The 18,247-nt window shown below is 35.4% G+C and overlaps 1 protein-coding gene across 1 annotated transcript; it reads right to left on the bottom strand.

Annotated features, from left to right (window-relative positions):
* Positions 1-10,949: 10,949 nt before the first annotated feature.
* Positions 10,950-17,791, bottom strand: LOC132044439 (protein PUTATIVE RECOMBINATION INITIATION DEFECT 1). Its single transcript, XM_059434913.1, has 9 exons — positions 17,294-17,791; positions 15,690-15,796; positions 15,438-15,610; positions 14,652-14,960; positions 13,339-14,305; positions 12,545-13,247; positions 12,190-12,470; positions 11,448-12,114; positions 10,950-11,275 (listed from the first exon to the last, which is right to left on the bottom strand). Exons 1-9 carry the CDS (start codon positions 17,729-17,731, stop codon positions 11,045-11,047), a joined length of 3,876 nt encoding a protein of 1,291 aa, XP_059290896.1. The 5' UTR covers positions 17,732-17,791; the 3' UTR covers positions 10,950-11,044.
* Positions 17,792-18,247: the final 456 nt, after the last annotated feature.

Here is an 18,247-nt window from a genome sequence, read left to right as displayed (position 1 = left end):
ATTGTTTTTTTTAAAACCTTTTATACTCCATCGATCTTCTAGATCTCAATTAATTCCTCTTTTTTTCCTCTATTCTTATGTAGAAGTCTCTAATTTTTGCTCCACTTTAATTAAGTTATTAGCATAACTTAAATACCCTTCTACCTTTTTATTGCAGAGTTTGTCTTTTAAAAATTTAAAAATAGTATCGTGATACTATTAATATAATCTATCATTGTGAACAAAATAATAATTGCAAAAATATTACATTGTATTTGACATATAGTATGTTTTTATAGAAATAGTCACATAGTTAACAATAAAATATAAGACAGTAGAAGGAGTGGGGACTGTGGGAGTATAAGGAGTGGGGGCAGAGAAGGGTTGGGAAACGTGGGAATTGGGGTAAGTTTGCATAACGCATGAAAAAAGTTGCGCTATATAATTTGTTTAAAAAAAAAAAAAAAGCTCAAAACTCGGGTGTGCGGATTTTAACGTGAGACGTCAAGTCATTTTTATATAACTTGATAAATTCTTTGCGTTAAAGAATTTATTTTGTTACCACATTTTTTTCTTGGGGTATTTTGATTCATTCCATCTTTTTTTGGGTCATTTAGGTTCCGGACTTTATCTTTAGGCGGAATTGAGAATAGTTAGTAAAATTAAAAGGAACTTTTTCTTGTTGCTTTTTCGAACAAGTCATTTGGTAATTAATAAGCCGGAGGTCTTAATTCCAAGAACCTTAAACCTAAAGTTAATAATGATTGTACCTTTGTCTCACATCCACTTACTTTTCGCTAAAACATAATATAGGGGTTTTGTTAATTTCAATTTCTAGTCTATTCATTTTACCAAAATCACTTCTAAGTTCCGACTGCAAAATATGAACTTGGGTTTCTGGATGATAGAGTATGAATTTTAAACATGCAACTTTTACTTGTACCATAGGCTTGGTATTTGCACTTCTATTATCATCTTTTTCTAACACACCTATCCGCAAACTTCCTAATATAAAATTTTAAATATAGCTTAGTTCAATGTTTGTCACTTGAGCTAATAAATAATTTGGCATGTGCATGTTTTCCCAAGATAACAGGGAAGTAATCTGTATTGAAACGTATAAAATGTTTAGTATAATCTCATGAGCTTTATAAATATTTTTTTTAAGCAACTGCATTATATTACTTCATAGTATATATGCCGTACATGATGTCAGCGCATCATTTAAAATCCAGCTTGGAAATCAGAATCCCAAGAAATCCTATGTAAAAACAGAAGAGAGAAACTAGCTTATATTTTGAGCTAGCATATTCCATGTGCGAGGAATGTGTACAAAATTGATCTCTTCAAAAAGAACTCACGAAATTTCTAAATATTCACCTATTAAATGAACCAGTCAGTTAGTGATTTATGTTTTTCTCCTTTAATTTGGATAACAACGTAATGCTTATCATAGAGCTTGTGCAAGATAATAAAACAGGCATACCATAATTGAACACTTTACACTTCCTATACTCTCTTCCAGCTCCTAAGCCCCCACCTACGTATACCTTCATTTTACGAGTTTTTATTTGGTGTTGCAATTATACAAACAGCAAGGTGATAATTGCCCAACCAGTACTTGTCTTGAACGCGATCGCATAATTGGCCGATGAACCAAAATATCGTACAAGAATTTGTTCAACCTCATAAGTTTTTTTCACAATATTCTCATGTACAATCTCATAATATATGTTGACATGTAGTCCAGTAAATATTAGCCTTCTATGAAACAAATGACATGTAATCCAATCAATCTAACTTCCTTCTAGCCACGTCAAAACTTCACGAAATCGATATCATCTGCATGAAAATGAATTCTAATAGTTTTATGGCTTTGCTCCAGCACCATTTTTTCATTATTTACTCACCTAAAAATTAATAAGTGAGACGCATGTGATGTCCTAATAAGGCCAAGGGTCGCCATCAATGTATTTGCTGACTATAACACTCTTAAGTAACAATCAAGGTAGCAAAAGTATGACAGCCAATTTTCCACCGAAAATTGATTAGGACTGCTTCACAAAGCACCAAATCTCTTGAAAGATACCAAATAATTGTCTCCCTTATGGCTTATAGCTAAGAAGTTCTGTTATAATGGTCCTAACATGATAATTAGTTAGTTAGGAATTGTAATTTCTCTATTGGCCGTAAGCACTTTTATGGATCTTCAACCAAACTCATAGTTGGGCTACTTATGTTTTTGTCCTCCTAAAGATTTCTTTTTGAAGCTTTTCCCCACCTTTTATGATATGTCAAGATCATCTATCATTCTGCGAGCTCAAAAAGTTACTACTCCACTAGCTAGCTAAAAGAAACAAATCCTATTGGTCATGATAATGGCTGCCCATTGACTCACAACAACATTGGTGAACTATATAATATAACAAGAAGTATAACGCTAAATCTCATAGGTGAACTATATAATATAACAAGAAGTATAACGCTAATCAATTATACCTAGCAGTAGCAAATAGTATCTAGTTTCTCCAAAATTATATGTTTATAATTAAGCAGATGACGTGTGGATCATTTCATTCAAAGGGGTCAATAAACCAAGTGATGAAATAGATGGTGCATGTGCAAAAGAAGGAAAATATATGGACCATATTGTTAGGTATGAGGTTCATCCATATCCCCACAAGCACAAGTTGCAGCATAGTAAACCAGAAAGAGCTTTTGGGGGGATAAGAAAGGAAAACTATCCAGGGGGAAGTGGATAGTTTCTCACTTCCTGTTATTTCTCTTTCGTAGCGCGAAGCCTTTTTGGTGCTCAATTGACAATAAAATATGCGAAGAAATGAAGAATGGAAGATTGAAAGGGATCGAGAATCTTGATCAAGTAATTAATTTACTCCTACTAATTATCTTAAGAGAATTTATTAGTAATACATAGATCAGCCCTAGCGAGGAATAAAAGAATTGATTCATCCAAAAAAAAACTGAAATCACGAGCTTATTAATACAACATAAGGTAATGATTAGAAGGAGCTCCGTATAGATAAGCTAAATCTATTTGTACAGTAAGGGGCAGGGTGAGAATAAAAAGAAAAAAGTGGACAGGACGTGGGTGTTGCTTTTCATGATTTTACAAGGTAACCTCCTCACAGGGACCACTCCCCTCTTGCAAATCCTCTGCCTTTGTATCATGTTCTCATTTCATACATGATTTATGGGGGACGAAACTTCATATGTTATGCCCTTCGGTTTTATGAATGTAGATTAATCACTGTACTCATTATTCATTTGAAATAACCTATAATTCAAGTAGAAAACAATGGCATCTACATCTATTTGCTGAAAATTGCATTCATCGGGAATCTCTGATAAATTTGTTATACAAGCTGCAAAAGTAAAGAAGCTTTCCCCAAGTACCAGAAAGGTCCCCAAGTTTGAGGGTAAAGGTCCCCAAGTTTGAGGGTGAGGGAGTGGGGGTCCTCCATCCGATCTCTCTATATCTTTGATCATATTTTTCTAGCTTAGTGTATGTAGAAATTACGATAAGAAGTATAGTAAAAGGTGTATTAAATACTAATAGGTGGGCTATCTTAGCATGTAAGGGAGTTTTAGTGCTGGGGTTGGAGGAACTATTACGTCCGTGGGAGAAACTAGAAAGTATATGGTCCCATCAATTATTTAGCTTTTCCTATGTTCACGTACAGAAACCAACATTTGTCAAGGACTTGTTTTGTTTGCCTGATGTTACCAGCAGCGGTCAAGCATTGAAGGAAGGATTGCGTGGGCCGATGACCTTGGGCTTAGTTGAGTAGTTTACTTCCGAGCAATTCGCACTGCTCATCTTTTTGCTGGGGCGATTTTAAATTTTTTTCATATTTGTGATCTTTAAGTTTTGCCCTTCGCTTAGATACTTGAGGTTCTGGGTTCCAACCCACGCTCAGGCATAAAATAAAAAAATAATTTCACAAGGCAGGGCTCGGGGGAGTGTATGCCGAATCCGGCATAAAGTCCTTAAGGAAAAACTAAGTTATGCCGAAAGGGGCATTACTTTCCTCGACAAGCATAGTTTAGTTACGCGCGTGGCAAAACTTTTCCTTAATAACTATGCTATATTGGACTTTTAATTAAGATAACCAAAGTATACCCCATAAGCGCGAACTTTTCCTTAAGCATGTACTTTATAAGGCAAACTTTTAGTTATGCTTAAAAAGTTCATCTTATAAGACATACTTTTGAAGCATGTCTTATGGGGCACACTTTTAGTTAAGGCATAACTAAAAGTATGCTCCATAAGGCGGAACTTTTCCTCAAGGCATAACTAAAAGTTTACCTTGAAAAGTTAAAAAAAATATATATATATGCCTCAAGGCAAAGTCTGCCCCCTCTGGTATAACTTTAGTTTTTCCTTAAGGATTATATGCCGGATCCGGCATACACTCCCCCCAACCCTGCCTTGCGAAATTATTTTTTTATTTTATGCACCGAGCGGGGGTTCGAACCCGAACCCCGTGATCCAAGTCGGGCGGCAAAACTTAAAGACCACAAACATGAGGGGTAAAATTTAAAGACCACCCCAAAAGAAGGGCAATCCGTGCAAAAAGCTGGGCAATTTGCAAGATTGTCCCTTGCTGGGGTGGTCTTTAATTTTTTTCCCTTCATTAAAAATCTCTTGGTTTCTGGATCGAACTCCCACTTAGTCAAAAATTAAAAAAAAATCATAAGGTAGAGTTTGAATTGCAAAGTAGAGTTTTGCCTTCAAAATTTTGTCTAATTTTGCATGGCCAAAATTCTGCCTTAAGGCAGAGTTTTGCGAATTTTTTTTTTTTTTTTTACTGAGCTGGGGTTTGAACTCAGAACCTTGGGTTATTAGGCGAAGGACAAAAATTAAAGACTACCAATTTGAAGGACAAAAATTAAAGACCACCCCGAAGGACAATCCGCGGAAAAAAAAGACTTCCCCTACACAGTTGACCTAATGTGGGCTTTGTCTAACTTTTCTTTCCACTTTCTTCGTCCCTCTTTTATGAAAAATAATACCAAAGGTAAAGATAATCTGTTGAACTTGGTGATGTACAAAAAGTAACTGCTGAGGCAGTGCTTTGCACAATTTCAAAAGAAAATCTTATTTGATCAGAAGGACAGACATCTTGAATATTGATTACTAAATTGTCAAATTGAACCAACAAGGACAGAAAACATTCATGCAAGTGATTATCGAGTTGGCATACGTGTCATGCCCATCCATGATCCATATGAAGGTGATTTTCCAAGTTAAGCACATTCTTACATTTATCAAAACACGAACGTTCAGAACAATTAATTACTATTTTTGTGAACTTACTTGAATAGACTTCCGAGTTTATCAGTATTACAGTGAAGCACTATAAGAAAATATTAAAGTAACAACCAAAAATTAATTTAGAAAGGAAAAAAAACCTTAGTCTTGTGAATTAGAATTTCTTGTAATTTGTAAAAATTGAATAGAAATAAAATGATGCATAAATTTTGAAATTCGAAAAGAAAATAGTGTCAAATTAATGGTAACAGAGGATGTATTTTTCATTATTATCTTTTGGAAGAGATGCAGATTAAATTTTCACACTGCACCTTTCATGGCACTATTGTAGGAAAGGAGTCCGGAGCCAAAATGGCTTATTTTTGCACCAATTAGACAAAAATGGTATGCTTTTTTTTTTTAAGATCAAAATGGGTATTTCGTTGGATAACCAACGAAATACCCACACAAGTTATCGTTTTCATGGCGAATTATTTCAATCAAATTATTTTTTTTTTTTTTTTTTTTTGCATTTCGTGAAATGTCCAACGAAATGCAACAAATTTTATTTTTTTGTTTTATCTATGGCTATTTAGACTTATATATGACTTATTATAGCGACATATATTTCGTCAATATGAATTATGGTGTATTTCGTCAATATGAATTATCGAGTTAGCGATTTCCCCCCTCCCATTCGAGAGCGTCATAGTCCAAGCCCCACATTCATAGCTATAATCCAACTCCCTCTCCTTTATGTTTTTTTTTTTAAAACCATCCGTTAAAAAAAGATTTTTTAGACATTAATGAAGTTAGTTAGATTGAGATATAGATAATCGAATACGATGAATATTGGTTGAAAGTTTATTATTTTTTTTGGTTGAAGTAGTCCGATTATTTATAAATTGGATAAATGCAATTGAAGAAAATGTTAATGCTTTCGCTAAGATTGTTAAAATGAACGAAAGCTATTGAGTAGATCCTTTGTTAGCTTTTGACTTGTACATGTAAAAACTTTAACAATCCACCGGCAAGATTTGTAAAGTATGCAAGAATGCTTGCAAAAGATAAAAAGCAATAATGTTTCGCCAATATTCTTAAAATGAATTGAAAGCTATTAATTGACCTTCTTTTTTTAAACTAACTTGTCAAATTTTTTAGCTTTGCATTTCGCAAAAGTATGCAATGAAATATAAATTACGACAAGATTCTTAAAAAAATTGATTTGACTTGTCCATGTAAAAATAAAAGGAATACATTTCCAAGTAAAAAAAAAAAAAAAGAAGGAAAACTATTGACAATGCTTCAAGGACAACAATGATTCTTAAAGATGAACAATGCTTTTTCCTTTTTAGCTTCTTCTTAACGTATGCAATAATGCAACCTACTAACTAGTTTCCTTTTTAGCTTCTTCTTAAGGTATGCAATAATGCTTGGAGAAGATTAAATAAGTGTACAATGCTTCTGCCAAGATTCTTAAAATGAATTGAAACCTACTAACTAGCTTTTTTTTTAGCTTTTGACTTGTACAAGCTATTGATTTTCTTTGACAAGTTTTGATTTGTTGCATCCTCATTTGGTATTTCTTCTTCTGGTGCTCTGTAGCAGCCAACCACATTAGCTTCTCAAGATCAGAGTTAAGAAACTTTTTGTTAAAGTTGCTTTTTAAATGTCGAACACAAAATCTATGATGTGTGGTGGGGTCGTAACCATTATGTGTCATTACACATTGCAAGATCCTTGGTGACGGTCGAAAATTAGTCCAATGCCTTTGCTATCACAAACAACATGTCTCCATAATAAACTAAGAAACCAAGTCCATGACCATACTTACGTGCAACTATAGCATATGCAAGTGGAAAAATATTCCGTTTGCATCAATGCCAACAAGAATCAACAATTTCATCTCATACTTACCATAGACACGGGTGCCATCTATCGAGATGACCGGCAACTTTTGAATCCATCGATACTTGGTTTAAAGGCCCGAAAAGATACTTGAAGATGTGTTCGCCTTGCATTTGTAGTTGACTCGTGTGTCCACTCAACAATAGTGCCGGATTGAAATGTTCTAGTATGTAGGCCATGTATCGAGCAATGCCCTAAAAGAACCTTCGAAATCACCATACACCATCTCAAAAGCTTTCTTACGCCCTTTTTGCGCTTTTCTATAGCTAGGAGTATAGTGATGAATGCCTTTTATAGTTTCTGAACAAACTTAATACTTGATTTGTGCATTGATCATAACATATGGTATCAACGAAGTAGCAATGATGTTGCTATTCAAATTGAAATGATCCTCTGTATAATCATCCGTATCACAATTATGTGGCTCAATCATTTTTCCCGCTTTCCACATACCACTTCCGATCAACAAAAAACGGATCATCCAACTACAACCTTCCTCATGCCGCTTGCAAATAACCTTCCAAAATGTACTTTTGGCTTGATCTGTTATATTCTTTTTTTTGCGGGCTATATTATAGAGTCTCACCTCACCTTTTCATTTGCTTCTTGTTGTGAAATAACATACCTATTTGCATGTACAAGAAAAAATATCAATTCTTAATTACACCAATTAAAATCACAAAATTCAAAAATAATATATTATTAAAAAAATTAGTCGCACCAAACTAACTTTGATTTGATAACTTTAGGATTAATGAATTCCAAAGTCGCAATTTCGAATGTACTCGTTATCTCTCATGTATGCAAAATCTTCCGGTTCTACTTCTTTCGTATTATCCAAATATGGGATCACATTTGAATGATAATTTACACTAACATTACAAAGGGCCGCAACATCTTCATCGAATCGTCACGTCGCCAGACGATTGATCATCGTCCGTCCCTTCATGATCTAATGGACTATCGCTATCCACTCATTTATTATATCATTAGCTAAATCGTTATTGCCACAATTTGTGTGAGCGAGTTAACGTGGGTTATCTTTAAAATTGTTATGCCTATAAATAAGAAAAATTCATAGAATTTACAAGTCAAATACAATTATACAATTCATGAATAAAGTGAATAAAATATGATTATATTTACCTATCACCGTCCAATTCGCTTGGGCCGTGATGTGAAGGGTGTCGTACATTACAATTCAAATTATGCAATCGCGTAGTAGTATTATTTGGTTCACCCGTCTCACAATTTCCACTCCAATCAAAGTTATGATCGTGCGTTGAAGCCATACCATCATACACTGTCTACCATAATTAGTTGTATCATTTGACCGACTATCAAATCCTACAATTGTTTGTTGTTGAACTACACCCTTGAAAAACCAATATTCAAACTTGGGAGATAGGTAGTACCTCCAAAAAATCGAACTCATTGTCGGTCGGTACTTCGACACCGGTAGAGCGTTACCGTAGCATACATGTCAAGCGCATGCATATGTGATTTTTAAAATCTCGGGACAACGAAGAAATGACGATAAAGATTCATCGTCCGTAATTGGCATCTCACCATAAATTGCGTGAACCATCTGCCGTAAATGAACTTGGACATCGTCCGTTATAACCACCGATAATTCGGGATCATTTACGAACATTTTACTCCTTAAGACGCGTTGCGGACGATCATATTTTAGGGAAATTGGAAACCTTTGCCCTATTTCAGACCATGATTATCTAACCGAACTCGCTTCATACACAACTTCACCACCTCAAAATAAATACACTTTAACATGAGTTTCCGTCATCTTTTATGAAATATATGAGAGAAAAAATAAAAGTTGAAGGATATGAAACGTATAACGTAAAAACAATAGATGAAAGATATGAGATGGATAAAATAAAATTGAAAGACGAAGGATATACCATAGGTAAAGATGGGACAATATTTATAAGCGGAGAAAAGTAAAAAATTTCGCAAATTAAGTCACGAAATGTAAAAGATATTATTTTGACAACTATTCAATACTCATCTGAAACTGATTGAACCAAAAGAAATGAACAAAAATATTTAATAAATACGAAAATTGCATGTGGGGTTTAGACCTTTCTGCACCATGTATTTTTCTATAAATAGTCTTCCATAATACCTCATTCATCTCACCACGCTAAAACAAACTCTTTCAAAATGTCATCGTGGAATCCATTCTTCGGCAACGTAACGCCCATGACATATCACCCAGTGACATTTTGAGTCAATGGGTAGGAAATGGGTTTTGGAACGTGAATTTAGTACTCGCTTAATCCGAGCGAGCGCTACAATAGACAATACATTAGCAAGATGAGGAGAGAATGGAACTACGCACTGATGAAGCTCATAATATTGAGACCGATTTAAGTAGTGGCTACATCGTCCAAAAAACGCCGTGCAATAGGCATGCCACTCACATCACCCCAAGAATTGAATCTTCTTTGTGAACCGCATTGGCGAAGAAAATAATAGGATGCGTTTGCGATGGTTGCGTTTGAGGGACAATTGGGGTTATATGTTACCCCCGATTGGAACTCGACCGGCGAAATGTCCGATGAAGATGATTTTCCATAAGCATTTTCTCGTTGTTATGTCGGCTAGTTAAGTGTTGTATTTGTACCTTTTTCATTTTTCAATGTTATTTCAATTTGAATTTCAACTAAATAAATCCGACTTCATTAAAAATATAAACGATATCTTATTAATGTAAATATTCTTAATCTTCGTCGGCCTTAGGAATGACGCTAATGCTATCGTCTTCATCTTCATCTTCATCTTCCTCTCCATCTCGTCCATCTTCATTATCGAGTGAGCGATTTCCCCTCCCATCCGAGAGCGTCGTAGTTCAAGCCTCGCGAAATACGTGTCGTAGTCCAACTCCCTCTCGCTTTATGTTTTTTTTAAAATCATCCGCCGAAAAAAGATTTTTTAGACATTAATGAAGTTAGTTAGTTTGAGATTTAGATAATCGAATACGATGAATATAAACGAAATGCAAAAAAAAAAAATATATTATTTTCCTATTTCTTTTTTATATAAACGAAATACAAAAAAAAAAAATTATATTTTCCTATTTCATTTTTGTATAAATGAAATAAAAAATTTAATGCTATTTCGTTAGTAGTATCACGAAATACAAAAAAAAAAAAAAAATTATTATATTTTCCTATTTCGTTTTTGTGTCAACGAAATAAAAAAAAAGAATTTTTCGTTTTTCATATAAAAAACGAAATAAAACAAAAAAAAAAAAATTTGTTGCATTTCGTGAAATGTCCAACGAAATGCAACAAATTTTATTTTTTTGTTTTATTTCGTTTTTTATATGAAAAACGAATTAAAAAAAAAAAATTTGTTGCATTTCGTTGGACATTTCACGAAATGCAACAAAAAAAAAAAAAAAAAAAAAAAAATTGTTGCATTTCGATTTCACGAAATGCAAAAAAAAAAAATTTGATTGAAATAATTCGGGCCATGAACAAGATGCTGTGGGTATTTCTATTTGGTTATCCAACGAAATACCCATTTTGATCTTAAAAAAAAAAAAGCATACCATTTTTGTCTAATTGGTGCAAAAATAAGCCATTTTGGCTCCGGACTCTGTAGGAAAGACTCTTTTTAGCTTTATATATAGCAGATGCCATTGCCCTTGAAGTTTATGAGTAATAATGTGAATTGATCTTAGAAGAGAACGTATGTGATAGCCAAAACTTAACTTTAATGGGGCAAGAAGTCACTACTCTTAACAAAGAATGTAATCGACCGGTTAGCAAAATCCATGCTAGCTTAATTGACTGCCATTATGCCAAAACAGATTTGTTCTTCTATCAAGAAAGTATTGCTATAAAGATCTTTTTAGTCTCAATCATCCCTCATTAGACATTTTGAAAATAAGTCTATCTCTTCCAACAATTCCCTTTTCCCACTGTGAAATCTTGTAGACTCCATATTTCTAGCTGGTTGAGTCATCATGAGGCTAATGAGAAACTGACAAACTTTACCTAAATAATCTGAAGCAGCTGCTATGTTCAGTGTCTTCTCCTCTGCACCAGCACGTTGAAGTTTGTTTGTGTAGATACATTTTCGACATTCCTGCAGGCAAACATAATAATGGAATTCCATTATTTCTTTCATCATAATCGTTATAGGGAATTTTGGCAATCAGAACTTTGTATTTTCTTTCTTTCCAATAAAAAAGGAAGCAAGCTTCACGAGGCCAGGCTACAATAAGACCCGATGAAACTTTGAAGAAAAAGAATATTACCTGGAATACTTGATTTAGGGCAGCAACTTGTTCATCACTCAGAAAACCATAATTAAGTAACTCCCTTAAGAGGAACACCAGCTCCGCGCTCAAATTAGAATTTGTAATGTTTCTAGCAATAGAAAATATGCAAGATTCATCGAAGATTGAAGTCATCCATTGAGGAACTTTCTTCCTTCTCAACAGTGCAACTGCAATATGAATTGCAGGCTTGTGATGGATCATGAAAGATTTTGACGCCAAAGATGGTGCTGCCAAGGACATCACTAACTCTTCTACTATAAACCGACACCAGTTATTCCTTTGTATTGCTAATACTTCCGTTTCCGCGTCTTGCCACTCGATGAGCATAGACAAACAGAGAGAACAGTTCATTGCTACGGACATGTCACTCGAAAATATTTGGCCTTCTAAAACAGCCATTATAGACAACAAATAATCAGTTCTGAATTCTAACGTGTCTGATTTTCTACTTCTCTCATCTTCTATTCCGCTGAATAACTCCAGCAGGTATTGCGAGCTAAGTAACTTTACAGGAATGGATCCAAAATGCAATAACTTGCACAAATCGTGGCACTGTATACTAATATGGGGGCAGGGTTGTGGGACGTTGGTTGGATCCAGCAGAAATTGGAAGTCCATAATCCCTGGTAAAACGGCATGCAGGCTAGTAAAATAAGCAGTTAGTTTCTAAGTTAAAAAGATAAAACATAGAAACACTGTGTTAAAGGAATGGATATACCTTCTCAAGGAGAAGAAAAGCAGTGAAAGCACAAAAACAAGAGCTTCTCCAGATCTTGTTCCTTCGTCTTGGTCAACTAGAGAGGGTCCCTTGGAACAGGCATTGGCGATAGTGGTATTAACCAATGATAACAAAGGAGTACTAAGGAGTATGGTTTTTGAAGCCTCAACCATCACTTGATTTACTGAGTGATGCAAAACCATAGAAAGAATGCCAATCGATATAAGATTTCCTGGAGTCCATCCATCTGCAGCTACTGAGGGGATCAGGTAGTCGATAATCTGCAATTCAGGAGAGGTATATTTACTACAGAGGAACTGGAAGCAAACAGTATTTAAAAGAGTGAGTACTATACTTTCACCACAATTGCAACCCAGGGTTCATCATCAGAGAGGGATTCAGAGTGTACTGCTAGAAGAATGCAGGATACTAGTACAGAGGTGGCCATGAAAGTATCTGGGGATGAAGAATGACCAAACTTATAATACAGGTTCTTGATTGTACCAGCTATCCCGTGCATGCAGAACTGATCTGAAGCGCTTGGTGTGATTTCGATTATATGTCTTATGATATTCACAACTGAAACAATGTCATCCGCAGAATATTGATCTCCAACCTCTCCCAATAGGAACACCATGAGCATACCTAAAAAATTATCCCCCGAAGCTACAAGTTCTGCCATAACATACACATCTATCTTCTGATTGGCTTCACCATGGATATTTATCTGGTTTACATCGGAGCAATTGTATCTACAAAATTTCAAAATTTGGGCAGACAACATGTTGCAGACTTTCTCTTGTTGGAACAACCATTTCAAAGATGTTACGTGGATTCTTGTCGATAGCAAATCCCAGTCCTTTTCAGCAAGTAGTTGGAACACAATCCTTTCAGCTTCTGGGCTATAGGGAATTTGGTAGCTCAGCTTGGCTAGACCTCTGTAGAGCGCGTAAAGATTTATAAAAATTTCCAAAACAGAACCTCCATGCATGTTTTCGCTGCTGTTAACTAGAATATACTGCTCCAGTGAAGCTAACACAACTTTATCATCCGCAATCCTGGAAAAGGGTTGAGATGATCAACTGATGGCTAATGACATAAGCAGGGAAAATGCAGAAGAGCAAGATTAAAATTCCAGAAAATATTTACCGATCGTCAAAAAGCGAGCTGATGTAAAGTAACAGCAGAACTGCCAGTTGGCGAGAAGTCAATTCAACGTTTTGGGAGCTTTTATGCCCCAGAAGGAAAAGTAGATCTAGAGGATCAGATGGAAGATGTGGAGCAGCATCGCTAATGAATTGCCCAGAATCATCTCCAAGAATGATATCTGTCATCACACTAAAGATAAGATAAACCTTCCTTTTCATCTTTTCAGAAGGGAAAAAGCCTAAACATCCAAATGCAAAACTGAACCAGGAGGATGTTAACAGAACATTTGCAAATATTTTGGTTTCAATATCTGAACCTTGTAGCAATATGGAATAGAAGTTTTCAAGTATTGCAGCTGGAATATCCTCATCTTCCATCTCATGGAGGGATCTCATAAACCAAGGTAATATATGTGTTCTACATACATCTATAATGCTTCTTCTAAGTTCTGTATTGATAGAGCTTGTGGTATCCATCCCACAACTATACGCATATGCCTCTTTCAGTAGGTAAAGAGAGTTCAAAAATTGACCCGGATATTTGTCATAATTAATTAAACAAGTTAAGATGCAATTTCTTGATGCATCCTGAATCGATTGGAAGAAACTTGAAATCCCGCTGGAAGATGAACATTTCATAAGTGCAACAAATATTGAACAGACCAGAGTGAATGTCTCTGGAAGCATGCCTATTTCTCCATCAAGATTTTTCTTGAGCATCCCCGTCAAACAAAGGCTTATATCTTCTACCTGGGACTTGGATACCACCCCAGGGCAGTTCTCAACGGAGTTCGAAATAAGCCTGAGTGTTTCAGTCTGTACAGGGTGAAAAGGAATTTCAGCAACATGATGCAGAACTGGAATGAGGGCCATGAACCCAATTGCAAGTCTCTGTCTAAATGCTTGCTCAGCAGTTGCTAAAAGATCAAGAAGCTGAATACAAGATTTAATTGTTGGATCTTTGCATCCTGCAAATTTATAAATCACTTCATTAGTCTTCACAAACAAAATTAATTGTGTAAGCTGAGCTAAAGTAATTACAATGTCCTCTAGCTCATTGACGTTAGAGAATTTAGGTGCAAAACATTGTCGAACCATATAGACATCAAACATTGAAGCCATGGTAATTTGTTAACTTTTAGGTTTTTGTAAGAAAATGCTGTAATCGTCAGAGAATTGGTCATCTTCCTGGTAGTTTGGTACTAGTAATGAAAATAAAGCGTGGTTGAAATGGCCTCTTTCATCTGCCATTTTTTCAAACGAAACCAATATGAATCTAACTGCTCAGGCACTGTGTATCACTGATCTTCTTACCTGACAATCTCAGCACTTCAAATGTATAGTCTGCAATGTTCTCTTCCACAAATACTTGGATTTCATTTTCCAAGACATCTTTCCCCGACAGATAAAGGTAAAGTAAATCTAGTGCTGCTATTTGAACTTGATTATCAGAAGAAAGCAGGGGGGCTTTGACTGCCTCTGCAAACAAGATAACTAGAGGCCCATCCGATATCTGCTCATTTGTCTCCATCAAGTGGTCAACATCATAAGAACTCCTGTTCCTTGCGTCAATCATAGAAGCAGTTTGAAAGAATCCTCTCTGCATTATTACTGTTAAAAATGCTGCATAGACAAACAGTAACACTGATTTGACAAATGTGAGGGATGAGATTATCTTGTTGAAACTCTAACATCAGCAGCTGGTTGTTCTGATGAGTTTCTTTTTCTTTTGGGCTGGTGGGGAAAGGGAGAGGAGAAAGAGAGAGGGGGCGGGGGTATAAGCCTGAAAAGAGAGATTATCAGGGCTCTGGTGAAGAGCGCATAGGACTTTGCTAGTCAAGTCAGCAGCAAACATACATGCAGAATTTGAGAGATATGGCTATTCCTACAATACGTTCTCACTTTTTATCAACCATACTTCACTAATTCACTTGTCAGATACAATAAAAGAATAAGTCAGCTATTATTACTATATACCCCTCCTTCTTTGCAATAATACAAGAACAGAAATGCTAATGTGTCAAGTTATCCACTGGAAAACCAATTTCAGATATGCTAAAGTTCAAGAAGCAGAAATGAGTAATGTTAGAAGAATCGTACCTATACAGTTCAAGCGAACACCATCACTTTGAGCTTTCATGAGAACTTCCAGTGCAACGTGCAGGAGCTTCGAGGAATGTCCAAATAAACTGGGAGGATATTCATCGTCTTGAGACACATTGAGTAGGAATAATTTGTATAGAACGAACAGGATTTCCCCTTGAATATCTTCACTGTACTCAAGAAGGAATTGACCTCAGGGCTCTGTTTAAGGAAAAAGGAGATACCCAATGTCTCAGTTTCTAAAGTCACCTGGACAAGTGAAGACCACTGACAAGATTGAAAATGAGGGCATCCGTTTCTTCGAGACAATAGGAATGGTTTTTTTGATAATCCAAGAGAAGACCTAGGCAATGAAGCTATTCAAAGACGAAAAGGTCAGATTACACAATTTAAAGGAAAACATATGTCACAGCAAACATGGAAAATACAAATACACTATGCAAATTGAAGGCTGATTTATCTCACTAAAATCCAACGTATATTGGACAGACATCAGGCAAAGAATTTCAAGACAGGATCACTAAGTATAACTTCTTCCTCTTTCTTGTTCATTCTAGCTTCTCAATGAGGAAATCAGTTACATACAAAGAGTACGTTTCTAAAATGAGCAATTTACACATCGAGGTCAGCAGCTGGCAGGCACTAAATAGAGTGTGAAGCTACTCTGAAAAGTTGTGAATTATCAGGAAACACATCTTTGGTGTCATTTTAAACGCAACTCAAAATTTTCACAAATTTAAAATCATTTATAGTCTTCCCATTTTTTACTTGCTTACTTCATAACATAGTATATGTATTTTCTTCCACAACAAACTTTATGGACCTAAACACTAACATTAAACCTTGAAGTAACTACCTAAGCATGTTTTAGCTTTCTACTAGCTGCTCAGGCTAAAACTAATTCTCTCTGAAGTCATCCTGACTGTGATTTTCCAATCAAATCTGCAACGGCGTCTGTGCTTAAACTTCTGGTGTTAGTCACTGCTATTGACTCACTGAAATCAACAGCAGCTGCCAAATCATTGTGAAAAAGCTACTCCTAGATAAAAGCTGTACTTGATCTTCAGGATTGAACAGTGAGATAATTGTAATAAAGCTACACTGCCTAAACAGGGTCTTAATAGAAATCTTAACAGCATCTTCAAAATCATTTTGAGTACAGAAGGCTTTACTAATCACAGTCCACTGTCCTCTCCCACAGAAAGCTGCACAATGCTGAAGCACACTAAGGAAATTAGTAAACCCAGATACTCCTTCCGTTCCTGATTTCACCTTTTATTTCCTTATTAGCCTGTTCAAAAAAGAATGATACATTTTTGCATTCCTTAACGATAAGCTTTTATGGCCACACAAATATGTGACCACAAGTTTTGAAATTCTTATATTAACACAAATATAATGGTATATTCCACAATTTTAAAAGCCTTACTTCATTTCTTAAAATTCGTACTAAGTCAAACTCCGACAAACAAATTGAAAAATTAGTACTCACTCCGTCCCAATTTATGTGATAGTCAATTTGACTAAATATTGAAGCTGAATTGGATTAAACTAACTCAATATTTTAAGATTAAATTAATATATTTAGAAACTACATGAAAAGTAGTATAAGTAGCAAGTTTTCTCACATCAATTTGGTAAATAAATACATCTTAAAATATTAGTTAAAGTTCATGCGCATTTAAATCTCGGATGCGAAAAGTATCACATAAATTGGGAGAGAGAGAGAATACTATATGTTGTATGCCTGTATGGCGGTATCTCTGTAGTTATACCTTTCTACAGCTCTATTCTCAACTACAATATCATAAATCGGAAATTTAAGAATTAGGACAGAGGAATTTAAAAGTTACCGTGTGGAACTGTCTCTGACTCCAAGCCAAAGAGCCACTAGAAAGACGATCCGCGAGCCGAGACACAAACTCTGCATGCACATCAGAATCCGGAGATTCACACAACTGCATAATCAAATCCATAGTTTGCTTAGCGATAGGCTCATCATCAAATGAAGATAGAACACCGACTAGAGGAGATATGAGGAAATGAGAGTGGAATGTGAAGAAGGTTTGGCGAAAACTCGGTTGGGAAATCGCGATAGATAACTGTGAGAGAGCGTAGGACACGTGGACGGTGTGTGATCTCGGATTGGAAATGAGATTGGATAAGCAAAGCAGGCAAATTGATCCGCCTTCATCGGTTGGAATAATGAGAGTTGAGCTGTGGCCTTGAGCGCATGTTAACGGTGGTTCTGGTGGGGGTAAGTGGTGGAGGTGAGAGGTGGCGTAATACATGCTTTGTTGGTGTGTTGTGTGTGTCAGTGAAGAGAGTGACGAATGCGATTTTGAATTCAAGGCGGGAGAAAAACAAAGCTCTGTAAGACATGCCCTTTGCCTTCGAAATTCGAAATATATATACGACGATTGAGAACCAAGAAGCAAGAAATTCACAAAATTATATTTATAAACATCACGTTACATTAATTAAATTTTACTCGCATAGCAACAAAGTTACAAAAAAAAAATGTCAAACTAAAATAACTGATATTTCGTAAGTAATTGTTTGGTTGGAGGATTAAGAAAAATTATTGCAAAATATAAAATTTGATAACATTTATTATGTGTTTTATTGACATTTTATTTCCAACTAAGTAGGAGTAATAGGTATTGTTTTATAGTACTTTGAAAAAATTATGGAATAGTCAATATCAATATAAGTAACAGGTCTGTTAATCTCCATAGAACAATTATAATTGTTCAACTAGTCCATGAAGTACTCCAATTTGTCTAACAAATTCAACACTAAGGTAT

The sequence above is a fragment of the Lycium ferocissimum genome, unplaced genomic scaffold (assembly GCF_029784015.1).
Source record: "Lycium ferocissimum isolate CSIRO_LF1 unplaced genomic scaffold, AGI_CSIRO_Lferr_CH_V1 ctg45, whole genome shotgun sequence".
Taxonomy (NCBI): Eukaryota; Viridiplantae; Streptophyta; class Magnoliopsida; order Solanales; family Solanaceae; genus Lycium; species Lycium ferocissimum.
The sequence above is the reverse complement of the archived record's forward strand: the minus strand, read 5'-3'. Positions and strand labels throughout refer to the sequence as shown.